The sequence below is a fragment of the Ammospiza caudacuta genome, chromosome Z, assembly GCF_027887145.1.
Source record: "Ammospiza caudacuta isolate bAmmCau1 chromosome Z, bAmmCau1.pri, whole genome shotgun sequence".
Taxonomy (NCBI): domain Eukaryota; kingdom Metazoa; phylum Chordata; class Aves; order Passeriformes; family Passerellidae; genus Ammospiza; species Ammospiza caudacuta.
This window is the reverse complement of record NC_080632.1, coordinates 75208926-75222470: the sequence shown is the minus strand read 5'-3', so window position 1 is coordinate 75222470 and position 13545 is coordinate 75208926. Positions and strand designations below refer to the sequence as shown.

Sequence of the window (13545 nt, the reverse complement as noted above, 5' to 3'; positions counted from 1 at the left end):
CTAAAGTGGACAATGGGCGCAAACTGAGAACATTTTATGAGAAACAAATGGCCACGGAGCCATTCTGATTCCCTTGGTGAGGAGTGGGAGGGATATGTCATCTGGATCAGTGGTGGCAATGACAAAAGTTTCTCCATGAAGCAAGGTGTCCTACCTCACAGATGTGTCTGCCTTCTGCTCAGCAAGGAGCATTCCTGCTATCAGCCCAGAGGAACTGGAGAGAGAAAGCACAAATCCATTTGTAGTTGCATTGTTGATGCAAAGTTGAGTGTCCTGAACTCTGTCATAGTGAAAAAGAGTGAAAAGGGCATGCTGGGGATGACTGACACAACCCTGTCTAAGAGGACCAGCAGAGTCCCCAAGCTGTCCAACCTGTCTAAGAAGAATGATGTTTGCCAGTATGTTGTGAGGGAGCCTCTGAGCAAGGGGGGCAAGAAACCCAGAACCAAGGCTCCTAAAATCCAGTGACTCAAGTGCTGCAGGATAAGTGCAGGCATGTTGCTCTGAAGAAGCAGGGCACTCAAAAGAACAAGGAGGAAGCAGAATACAAAGCTCTTAGCCAAGAGAATGAACAAAGCCAATGAGAAATGCCCGGAGCAAATTGTGAACTGGAGCTGGCTTTCTTTGTTGGGAGCTTCTACATTTAAATCAAGGCAGAAGTAAGGACATTGTATGTAATAGTAAAAAGATATTGTACATGGTATTACCAATAAATCCCTTTTGTGGTGAACTTAAAAAAACCCCCAACATTACATCCAAAATAAAATTATCACAACACAGAACAAAAATGAACAATTTGCACAAAATTCACTCCTTTGTCCTTCACCACCATTACAAGAAAAATTCCCCATGATCATTCTACTCTGTAATACTTAACACTTTTCAGTACTTGTTTTGCCCATTACTTCTCCCAGTTACTGTCCTTATCTGAAAATCTTCATGATTGCCCACATTCTCCAGTAAGAGGACTAGGTTAACCTGGGCCAGATGCCGGGCCCCCACCAAAGCCTCTCTCTCTCCTCTCTGCAGCTGGACAGAGGAGAAAAAAATTAATGAAGGGTTCATGTGTTGACCTGTAGAGATCACTCATCAAATACCATCACAGACAAAACAGCTCAACTTGGAGATATGAAATTAATTTATTACCATCAAAATCAGAGCAGGATAATGAGAAGTAAAACCTTTAGAAACACCTTTCCCACCCCATTCCGTCTTTCCATCTACCTCCTACCCCAGCAGTGCAAGGACAGAGGGAATGGGGGTTGTGGTCAGTTCATCACCCAGGGCTTCTCTCACTGCTGAGGGAGAGGAGTCACTCACTCCCGCTGCACCGTGGGGTCCCTCCTGTGGGATTCAGTTCTCCATGAACTTCTCCAGCATGGCTCCATCTCATGGACAGCAGCTCCCTGCAGATTACTGCAGTGTGAGTGCATCCCATGGGCAGCAGCACCCCTCAAACACTGGGTCACTCTTCAGTGGGGTGCAGTCCTTCAGGGACAGGCTGCTCCAGCCTGGGAGCAGGGCCCCCTTCCCACAGGTCTCCCTCAGGCTCCTCTCAGGCACCCAGCAGCTCTGCTGTGGCTCCTCCAGGGGCTGCGGGGGCATCTCTGCATTCCTGTGCACCTCCCTGTGCTGCAGGGGCACAGCTGCCTCACCAGGGCTGCACCAGGGGCTGCAGGGGAATCTCTGCTCCCCCCTGGGCCTGCAGGGCCTGCAGGGGCACAGCTGCCTCACCAGGGGCTGCAGGGGAATCTCTGCTCTGGGCCTGGAGCAGCTCCTGCCCCTCCTCCTTCACTGACCTTGGTGTCCACATGTTGTTCTCATATATTCTCATCTCCTACTCTTCTCTGTCAGGGATTAAAACTGCACCACAAACTTTGTTTTGATTTCTTCTTAAATATGTTATCACGGAGGCATTGCCACCATTTCTCATTGGCCAGCATGTCCATCTTTGGGGCCACCAGAGATTGGCTTTGCTGGATATGGAAGAAACTTCTGGCAGCTTCTTACAGAAGCCTCTAACCCCACCCTGCTACAAAAACCAGGCATTGCAAAACCAATCCAACTGCAAATCATATTTGTAATGCATATATTTGTGGCTTTACACCCTGGAACTCTCTTGTAGAAATGCATGTCTTACAGAATCACTGTTTACCAAAGAAGGGGATGTGATGCAATGATAGGTAGAACTTGCAGCTTGACAGGATGATTATTGTAGATTCCTTCCAACTGAATAATTTTCTACGGTACTCTGCTTTGCTGTACACTGCTCTACTCTACTCTTTTCTGCTTTAGTCTCCCTAGCTTCCTGCCTGGTGTAAAATTGTTCTGGATGATGATTAACCTGAATGATTATAAAGGTGAATATTAGGAGTAAGAGGGTTTTTTTACATTTTTATTTCAGCATGGTGAAATTCATTCCAGTTTTTGTACGACTGGGACCAGTTCATAAATGTGCAGTCTGATTCCCTAACACTTAATCCTTTGCCTGTGCATTCACAGTCAGGAGCAGAAATTATCTGGATGTAGTTTGTCCTATTTGCCTCATCTTGTTACCAGTCATAGAGGGGAGCTCTCTTCTTGGCTCATTTGGTTGAACTCAGTGCTGAATACTTCTATTTAATGTACAGATAAAATGTATTATTTACAGATGACTAGGTATACATGTTAGAGTGGAGACTTATACACATTCTGTCCCAGTCCAGCATGCTTTCTATGTTGCAAGTGTGTATGCCTCCTTATCTCTACTCATTTGTTTCTAATTTTTCTGTATGCTGATGTAATGTGCAAAGCCCAGGGATAAGTAACCCCTGCAGAGCATAGGGAGTGTGGCCAGTCAGTCAGCCAGGGCACACATTCATCTCTGATGCACATATGTTGGATTTCACAACTGCCTGCCAGGAATTCTGGGTAGCAATCACAGCAAAGGAGGAGAGAGTATAAAAAGATTTAGGTAGGTACACTCAGCTTAGTAGAGAGATTTTGTAAACCAAAGGTTGCTTATGTTGTTTTTAAGTGATGGAAAAATACTGTATGGAAAAGACAGTTATATAAGTCTGTTGTTTTAATGGTTTAAAGACATTTGTTCTCAGCCTCACTGCAATGACAAGTAACTGTAATGGTTTGGTTACTTTTACTGTATTTCTTCATAACCTAGTGAATTTTAATAGTTAAAAAGCACAAACCACTGTTTAGGCAGAATTTACTATGTGAAGTGCAGAAAAGTACAGACACTTTTTGTGAAATAGAAATGAGGATCCCCTTACTGTTCAAACCGTCCATTCCCAGCCCAGAGTCCTCCAAAGCGCAGTTCAGCACTCTGGGAAGTGGCAGAAGTAGATTATGTACTTGCAAAACACATGGCCATAGAAATCACTGAATATCCTGAGGTAGAAGGAACCAAGAAGGATCATGGAGTCCAACTCCTGGCCCTGCCCAGGACAGCCCCAATAATCCCACCATGTGCCTGAGAGAATTGTCCAAGTGCTTCTTGAGCTCTGTGAGGCTTGGTGCCGTGACCACTTCCCTGGGGAGCCTGTTCCAGTGCCCAACAACCCTCTGCGTGAAGGTGTTTGTGCTTGCTTTTTGTTTCAAGGTGCTGAATTGTGTTTTAAAAAATAGTCTAAGAATACACACAGGACACTACGGTGTCAGGAGTTTTTGAGTCAGTGGAGGTAGATTAAGTCCTAAAGAGAGTGTATCTTACTTGTACACATCACTTTTGCTTTTCCTATTTATTTTCTCTTTTGCTGTTCCAGTAAGGCACTGTATTTCCAAAAGGGAAAAGCTTGACTTAAAAACAATTCAGTCAAAAAAGTCTGAAACCTTTGTCCTGGAAAAATGAGGAATACAAGTCAAGTTTGCAGAGAGAGAACTGAGCTTTGCCTGCTTTTTTTGTTTAATCACCTAGTAAGTGACTGAATGAACATCTTCACTTTGTTTTAAGCTGTGTGTATACCACTTGGACAGGATCTGCCTTCTCCAGACTGACACTTGCGTTGTCTGCACAGCATGAACATTAGCATCAGTTTAGGTTTAAGTGTTGTGAATTGGGGCAGTGGTAAGATCTGAATTGCTGTGTGCAAACTGAAAAAACTATATGAAGTGAATATGCCAGTTATGTCTTTTCAGGCTCTGAGGAGTTGGGAAGTGGAAGCTTTGGGCATCGGTACATCACAGACACAGTGACTGGTGATGGTGATGGATTTGATATCGATGATTCAGACTATGACATTTATATAGAAGAGGTACATGTCAAGATTTGTTGTTGGCACTTCTATTTTCTTTATGGTCTGAATATTTTAGAGTGTCTGGTCCTGTCAAAAAGTTTAATATCTGATATTAAGTGCTTAGATATAGTGATGTGGTCCCTTCTTTTTCTTCATTGAGGATGAGTTTGTTGCCTCAGATCTGTATCTTAAAATGTGTTAATTTTGTTTCCCCACAGAATTTTAACCTTACTGAATTGGTGTTTCTCTACTTCCTTTCAGCTCAGACCACTTCCTGCTATTAAAGGAGGCAACAGAAAATTTCTGGTCGAAACTAAAGTCACTCCAGGGTCTAGTTCCAGGCTCCTGTCACGGGTCCTGACAACCACTTCCGAGCCCACTGCTGTCCCTGCTGCCAGTCCGGGGCCCTCAGTGTCCCCGCCGGTGCCACGGCTCTCCGAGCTCTCCTGCGACGAGGCCGTGTGCTCCGCCGACAGCTTCTGCATCAACGACTATGACCGCGGCGGCTCCCGCTGCCACTGCAACCTGGGCAAAGCAGGGGAGGCCTGCCAGGAAGGTGGGCTTCTTTCTGGGTGCCCACGGCTGCTGGCTGCTCTTTGCCTGGGTCGAGGAGTGGCTTTGCAGAGAGCCTGCCAATGTGCGCTTTGGGAACAGCCAGCTGGGCTTTGTGGGTCCCCACACACAAATTGCAGTTCTGGCATTGCCCCATTTGCTTTTTTTTCCTCAGGTGATAAAAAGTAATTCCCTAATAAAGCTGAATGCAGAACCTGTGTAAAAAATGCACAGGGGTGGGTAATCATCCTTGCCCCACCTAGAGTCAGGGGATGGTGGAGCAGATATGCTGTTAATCTCCCAGGTGTGACAGGATCCAATCATGGCACCCTCAGATGGAAACTGAAGACATTCAGCCCCTCTTTGACAGTTGCATTTTAGCAGCAGCTTAAGCCCTGAATCACCTCCATTTTCTGTGTAGTCCAGATGATACTGGTCCCACAGCAGGGATGTGAGAAAACTCCCATTGTAAAAATACCTCCAGAGGAGGCTTTCCCCATGATCTGCAAGTCTGCAGTGCAGCACTCATGTCAGGCAAACTGGGCAAGGAAGGAACAAAATCTCATCCCCAGTACAAAAAGCATGTGAGGAAGTGTTTGCATTAGTCAGGACTTGCCACCCATCCTATTGCTCTTTTCAGGGCAGCTGAGCCATGGCAAGAACTTGCTGAGCTGAAGGACCCTGTCCTACTTCTTCCCTCGCTGCCTTCTTGTTCTTTCCCTCTAGAGACCTAAACCCACCCTTTCACAAGGTTAACACTGAGCAGATCACTGGGTGAGTCAGTCTAGCTCCATCACTAGGCCTTAAGCAGGTCACTTTTTCCCTCTGAAGTAATTTTTATTCTGGTTTGGTGACCAAGGGTTCAGATGAATGCCAGGACTCATGAAAAGAAAATGTCCCATTGGCTATGGAGGTGCTGTTCCTCCAGCTAAGAGGGAGCTGATCTGCCCATCCCTCTGCATGCTGATCTGATCTGGCAAGATTGTGCCATACAGCAGAGCAGGGATACAGGTTTCTTCTACAGGGTCATGTTAGACTTTCATGTTGCACAGCATCATGCATCAGGGATACAGACACTGAGGGTGCTTCATCTTTAACTGGAGTGCTGGAACAAAGAGAGCTCCTTCTGAAAACAATTTGATGTGAATCAGCCACATGGAACAGCTGCAGATATTATTTTAGGTCTTGATCAAGTATGAAGAGTTGAGGATTTATTTGAACTGACAAGGCCATATACAACTTGTAAAGCAGTCTATTAACACCAGCCCAAACCCTCTATTTTTCACAGGGGAGGGTGTTATTCCAGAGTAAACATCATGTGCCAATGCTCCTTTGTACTGAGTTTGTCTTCAGCAGACAGTATTGTTAAATAATGTATTAGTCTGATGGAAAGAGACTTTTCTTCACATTCAACAGCTGCCTGGTACTCTGGTCCAGTCAGTTCTGCTTGTGATCAGGACATGAGATAATTGTTCTCTGCTGAGGTTGCATTCAGGTTTATAGCACCAATTCCCTTCAAATCAGCCTAAAATGTATGCCTTGCAAGCAAAAACGCTGAGAGAACTCTACCCAGATTCAAAAACTGAGTAAGAAAACTCAGTATTTAAATAGCAAAGAGGAATAGGAATCCACATCCTTCCTTCCTCATTAGACTTAAAACCTCTGTCCATATAAAAGCTCAGGCCTGAAACTGTCTCTCCTCAGTGCTTCTTAGGAAAATAGGCTTCAAAGGTAATTTTACAGCTGACAGTGGCTAGCAGTAAGACATCTCTAATTTTCATTTTCTCTTGGTGTCAGGATTTAACACAAGACAGCAAAGGGTGAAGGTTAATAATGCCATTTGACAAGAGCAGTTAAAAGAGCCACTGTTGCAGCCAGGGATGGAAAGATGGCTGCAAGGACTCTTTTTTCCCCATCACTCCTTTTAGCTTCTGCCCTGAGCTGACTTGAGAGAAGTGCTGGAAGCTGCTGGGCTGTTATGAGACATCCAGTGATTCTCCAGATGCTGGATGCAGCATCTACGGAGTAGCAGTGACTAATGCTGCCTAAGTCTGGCCATATTTCCCATGTGTGTGTTTTTGTAATCCTGCAGAACAGAAAATTGCTTTGTCCTCTCTTTCTTAAATCAGTCCTTAAAAGAAGATAAATATAAAGTTGATGTGGTCTTTCTTCTACAACAAGGATGAAAACCTGCCAAAATTTCCTCTGAATTCTCTGATTAAACTATTGAGCATTATTTGGCCCTTGGTATCCTGTTTCTTTTCAAGTTCACCAGGCCCTTGGGAATAAAGGAATTAGCTGTAAAAAATGGTGGGAGGACAAGGCAGTAGGTTAACTGATTGTTGACTGCTACTGCCTAATGGTTGTCTCTGGAGGAACTCTGCCTTTCATTGCCATCTCATGTTATCTAGTACTAAATGTGTATATTGATTTTTATTCAGAAGAGAACTGCTAAATAACATGCTTCCCTCTTTGCTTTTCAGATATTAGTATCCAGTATCCCCAGTTCTTTGGCTACTCATATATCACCTTTGAACCACTGAAAAAGTCCTATCAGACATTTCAAATTACTCTTGAATTCAGGGTAAGTTTAAGGAATTCTCAGACTGGTGTTTTAAATTTTATTTATTTACTCTGATGTGGTGGACAATAGAGCAGTAACTTAGCTTCAGCATAGCTTCAGTGTAATTGTGGCGAACCTGTGTGTAACCTTCATCTGTAGAGATCTGGCTTGACCCTCAGTGAATGTGAATTAAGTTTGTAAGCAGCTGAAGGGTTTTCATCCATGGTTGGTAGGCACTGTGTGAGAGAGTCCCTGGGACTGGTAGCTGTGGCAGCTAGCAGCAATGTACATTAGTGAGGTTACAGCCAGGTGGATGAGCTACAGGCTGAAGAACACACAGAATTTTTTGTGAATTAGACTTTGAAAGTGGTATACAGTATCTTTGTGGACAAGAGATGATGATCCTGTCATACTAAGCAAAACACTCCCTCTGAAGTCTGCCACACGGGCTACTGATACATTCAGGATACTGTATTACTTAAAATGCAGGACTAAAGTAGGGATACATCCCACGCTGGCTTGTGTTAGTGCTGTCCGTTCACTATGGACAGAACATGTAGGGCTGCCTCTAGGGAAGGTGGCCAAGCTCTTGGATGCATCCGTACCCCCACATGAAGCAGACTCCCCAGCCTCACAATCTGGGAAGGAGACTGCTACTAAAGCAGCAGCAATCAGTTGCCTCAGTGCTGATCTTACACTCCCCTGGCAATTTGCCATTTTAAAATGCAGGATGGCTGCAAAAGCCACTGTGTCAGCTGCTATGAGCATATGGGGAAATGCTGCCAGCACAGCCTGTTTGGCTTGAGGAGTGTCAGTCTCATGGAACATGTGAAGTAGGGTGTATGTACTCATACACAGTGAGTCTGATGTGTCAACACTTAACAGGCTTGCTAGGACATTCTTGCTAGACATTTTACTCAGGAGTCTCATATGGGATATGTCTGACAGTCTTTAATACTTCCAGGCTCTTTTCTGGTCTGATAGTATCATACTTTAAGAGATGGTCTTAAATTGTTTAGCCATTAAGGCAGTGATTTTCTACGTTTTTCAAATGCAGGATTCAAAACTGATCAAGCAATTTCTGATTCAGCAAGTTAAAAACTCATTCTGAAAAATGATGACCCTTTTCTGGAGACAAGTCCCCCAATGCTGCTTGCTTTTATCTGTAATTGTGAGGCTTTGGTTTTTTATGTTGGTGCAATGATTGCAGGCTGAATCCGAGGATGGTTTGCTGCTGTACTGTGGAGAAAATGAACATGGTCGTGGTGATTTTATGTCACTGGCAATCATCCGACGTAGCCTCCAGTTCAGGTAAAACCTCCATCCCACATCTGATGTAAAGAGACAGGGCTATTTCTGCCCCCTGGGACTGCTACATGTGATGAATATCTCCAGTGTCTTTGACTTCTGCCCCATACAGTGCACCAAATGGACAGTATAATTTCATTTAAGAGTACTTCAATACTTTTTTCTCTCATCTTTCTTTAGTGTGTGAACATGCACCGTGTTGAGTTCTTTTATTCAGACCTCAGAGTAAAGGCAAAATGATCAGTTTTCTTTAAGATATTTGTCTGGGGCTCATAGCTATGTCATCAGAAATGCCAGTGAGCCACTGTATTTGCTGAGCTGATGGTACATTGATGGTATATTGAGTCAATGTTTTTGCTTCACAGAAAATGCCTTGCAGATAATGTAGCAAAACAAAGGATGTAGTGACAGCAAGGGGCCAGGAACTTCATCCTATATGTTTTGTTTAGATGATACCTTGTTTAGATTTCTTAAATGAAGATGGAGAGTGTTTCTTGCAGTCTGATAGATATGAAGCAAGTGAGAGAGTATTTCCAGGACCTCCTAAATTGGGAGGGTGAATCCCTTAAAAGTGGGGAATAACAAAGTGGGTGATGTGCCTTAGTTGTGTTTCTGTTCACCTGCACTGCATGACATTCAGGGAAAATGGGACATTTTGTGCACATTCAGCTCTACTGGAGGTCTTCCTGTCAATTGGCACTGAGTTTCAAGTAGACTAGCAGAGTTATTAATGTATCACTGCCTTTCACCGGGGAGCTAGAAAAATTCCCAGGAGAAATTACTGTGATAGCAGGAGCTCAGATTGTAATACCCTCCATCCTGAAAGAGTTTCAGCTGTTGGCAAGCTTAGCAATGCGCTTGGTACGAACAGAGAATGCAAAATCTTCTCCACGCTGAAAGACAGGTAATGAAGTTTGGAACAGATCTTATGTAGACTTGCTGTCTGAATTTCCTGTGCTAATATGCAGTGTGGAACAGAGAGATTCCCGAGTACAAAAATAATGTTTGGAGTCTAAAACCAACTTTTGGTTATTTGGGTAATGTAAGATTGTCACCTTGCCCTCTCTATCTCATGATCCCAGGTTCAACTGTGGCACAGGAGTTGGAGTCATAACGAGTGAAAACAAAATCAAGCTGGGGAACTGGCACAGTGTCACATTGTTCAGAGATGGGGTGAATGGCTGGCTCAGGATGGACAACAATGCTCCAGTGACAGGAAAATCTCAGGTTGGTAATCCTGCACTTGTGGCTCAATCTTGGGGTCTCTCAAGGTTGTGATGATGTTTCTTTTCTTGCCACCAGAAGTCTGATCAGATTTAAAAAGTACAGTCTTATTTATTGATGTTAGGATGTTTAGTGAACTGAGATCAGAGTGCAGATTATTCTTCCAAATACATAATTTAGAAATCACAGAGATAGATATCTCAGGGCTGAATCCCATCACTCTTTCCCTTTGTGCTCCGTGTTTGCTCTGCTACCCTTCATCTACCCTATGCCAGTCTCTAATACAGGCCATTAGAAGTTTACTAGATTGCTCAGCTGCTGTCCCTGATTGTTTTTTTTTTCAAGCCTCAGAGAACTGCTCTGCTCCCTCAGACATAAAAATGAGATGCATATGTGTGTATGAGTATATATTTATGTATAAGATGCATATACCCACACGAGATTTGTGTACAGAGGTATAATTACATGCATATTCTGGACAATGATTTAAGCATAGTAATGGAGATAGACATTCTGCCCTGACTTATAGTAACACCAGCAAGTTCATACAAGGCTGACAAGATAAAATATAATGCAGGAAGATGCTTTGACTTGCTCATCTGTTGCTGGGCTAGAAAACAAAATTAAGGCACTGGAAGAAAAGGCAATTTCAAATTGTTTCAGATGTCTTTCCTTTGATAGCCACTATTAACAGGCCATCCCTAGCCCTGAAAGAAAGCAGTTTCAGATGTCTTATTACTTTCCACTTTTATGTGCAGGCACTGAAGAGAAAAAATTGCAGTGTATTGAGTTCTCATCAGCTGGCAGTGACAGAGGAAAGAATTTCAGTGTGTCATGTGTTGCTGTTACCAATGCTATGAGGCTATGCAAAGGGCAGATGTGATCAGGACAGATGTGTACACAGCTTCTGCAGTGTACTGTGCAAGTGAACACCTGCAGACTCAATAAACTCAGCTTATTTAGCCTGGCCAAATCCAGGCTATGGTGATAGAATATATTGTTATAAGCACTATGGGGGCAGGGCAGGGGTGAAAAATCCTGAAAGATTTTAGGCTAGAGGTCAGTGCTGTCAAAAGGTTGGTAAAACCTGGCCCCAAATAACTGAGAATTTTAACTATTTTCTTCTAAAGGTCTGTGGGGTTTTGAAAGAGCTGTTGAGTAGGAGGCAAAAGTCGTATTTTGATCAGTTTTGGAAGGAATTGTGACTCATTTGGCCACAGCAGCATGGAGTTTGGGTCAGTGGTCCAAAAAGGTTCTGTTGGTTTTGATGTTTTTTGTTCTTTCACTGTAGCAATTTTAGTAAACTTATATATGTAGATTTCTGTAGATTTGTTAAAGAGAGGAGCAGTACATTTAGCAATTGCAAAGTGAGCAGAACCCCACTGAAGTTGCGACTTTTTGTGACTGGCTTTTGCCTTTTCTTTGTTTTTTTACCTTTTTTGTCATTTCATAATTATTAAATACCAAACACTTGCTGGGTTCTGTCCAAAAGACAATATCTCATTGGTCTATCCCTCAGGGCTTGCAGTTTGGAAGACAAACAATTTTTTGGCAGAAAGAAAGGAAGAAATCACAGCAAAAGACAGACCACTCAAAGCAGTGGTTTTTAGTCTTTTTTATTGTGCTTTTAGTCGTTCGTGTTATCGTGATGGGATGCAGGTGAAAAAGTTTGGTTTCAAATGGTGGACTGATTTAGGGACTGACTAATGGGAAGGAATTACCAATGAAACAACATTTCCTGACACAGTTTTTCATGGGGGGGAAAAACCGGACTGTAAAGCACTGTAGCTTAATGATTTCTGCTGTGTTATACCTGTTACACAGCGTGCTGTGCTCTGCTCTCCCCTAGGGCCAGTACAGCAAGATCACGTTCCAGACTCCCTTCTACGTTGGCGGTGCTCCCAGCGTGTACTGGCTGGTCAGGGCCGCCGGCACCAACCGCGGCTTCCAGGGCTGCGTGCAGGCCCTCAGCATCAATGGGAAGACAATTGACATGAGACCCTGGCCATTAGGGAAAGCTCTCAGTGGTGCTGATGTTGGTGAGTGTAATGGTGTGGGGCCTTTAATCAGTGACTAACCAGGGGTTGCTTTTTATCCTGTTGGCACAAATTGAGTGATGGTCCAGGTCTGAGGGGGGGAAGACGCAGTCTCTACTTTTGGCCTGGCTTTCCTCTGTTCCTTTGCACATTGCTCTTGCTGGGTCTGTAGTAGGACAGTTCATCACACTGGACCAGCAAGCCCTTTGAGGACACCCGGTGCACAGCAAATAGTAAACCCATTTTCAAGAGCGAACAGTAGGATCTGTGTTGCAGATATCATTACAACTGCGCCGGTATTTCTGCCAGCAGCTCTCAGGGCACCACTTCGTGCCCCTGACTGACACAGTCATGTCCTCAGAAATCAATAGTCTGTATGCTGAGCTTGCCTTTGAAACAATACGAGCCCAACAAAATGCATTTTGCCTAAAGACATCATTGCACTTATCCAAAGTAACACATGGATCTCTGAGGCCCTGTGGATGTCACAGAGGGCTTTCTGTGTTACACCCAGCCACTGCTGAAGCATATAGGCTTTCCTGTATACCATCCTTTGTTTTGCTGTCCAGAGCCATGGATGTGATTTAAAAATAGCTTGAAATAAATACTTCCAGCAGCTTTATGAAGTGTTGTTATAAAATTATTTTTCCATCACAGAGTAAAAAATGGAGAAATAGGGAAGATAATTAACTAGTCCTGTCTTATTTATTCATCTATTTCATCCTTTTAATGGACACCTGGAAAAAGGCAGGGCTACAAAATTCTTGCTTTAGTGATCTCCCAGTCTAAACAGTATAAGAATAAGGGTAAACCCAAGACAGAAGGCAAGTGCTAGCAGCAAGAAATAGATTCCATACCACTGAACTCTCCCTGCCATGCTTCTGCCACAAAGTCATCTTTCTTCTCTTCTGTGCTGTGCATCTGACATCCCAAGAAGGAAATGATTTATGAGAAACTTTGTAACAATTGTGCTGTATTCTCTAGATAACATGGCCAAACTTCTGTGCAATGCAGGGGTAGAACAGACTGGCCAAAGAAACAGTTGCTGAAAAGAGTAAAATTTTGGAATCAGAGTGTAATTTCACGATAGACTGAGAATCTATGGAATTTAGACAGATGAAAGCCTTGCTGAACTACTCTTGCCCTAATCTCTATTGCCTTTTGGGATGCATCTAGCTTCATTCCCATCCATGAATGCTCCACGTACTACTGCATTAACAATCAACATCAGTGAAAATAAATGCTGTGCTCTGCTATGTGTGACTCGAAACTGACTGATAAAGCCTTGCTGTCCTTGTGTCACTGCACACATTTATATGAAACTGTAACAGAAGAGACTTGCAAACAATAGGTCATGTAAGTATAACTCAAAAAAAATTGCTAGTAAGCTCTGCTAGGGTTTAGAAATAACTTTTGCAGGTCAGTCACTTGGAGATTTTTTTCTGTTGGCACAGTATATAAATTGGGAGTGCTGTGCTACATGGATCACAGAACTGAGGGTGAGGAGAGGGGTCCATCCATCTCTCTGCTCTCCCTTCTGGCTACAGGAGAGATCCTACTGTGAGCTGAGGATGCAGCAGAGGATGGTCCAACCACTGGGCATGTTTTGGAGCAGACATGGCAGGACGTGGGA

General features: G+C 43.6%; 1 protein-coding gene across 3 annotated transcripts in view; it reads left to right on the top strand.

Annotated features, from left to right (window-relative positions):
* EGFLAM (EGF like, fibronectin type III and laminin G domains) overlaps nucleotides 1-13545 on the top strand; it is a 76647-nt gene that overhangs the window by 40584 nt on the left and 22518 nt on the right. For all 3 annotated transcript variants that reach the window (XM_058823514.1, XM_058823512.1, XM_058823513.1), the window contains exons 8-13: nucleotides 4132-4247; nucleotides 4491-4785; nucleotides 7265-7365; nucleotides 8555-8655; nucleotides 9735-9879; nucleotides 11726-11915. In XM_058823514.1, the coding sequence (XP_058679497.1) occupies nucleotides 4132-4247; nucleotides 4491-4785; nucleotides 7265-7365; nucleotides 8555-8655; nucleotides 9735-9879; nucleotides 11726-11915 (948 nt within the window). The remainder of the gene's footprint in view (nucleotides 1-4131; nucleotides 4248-4490; nucleotides 4786-7264; nucleotides 7366-8554; nucleotides 8656-9734; nucleotides 9880-11725; nucleotides 11916-13545) is intronic.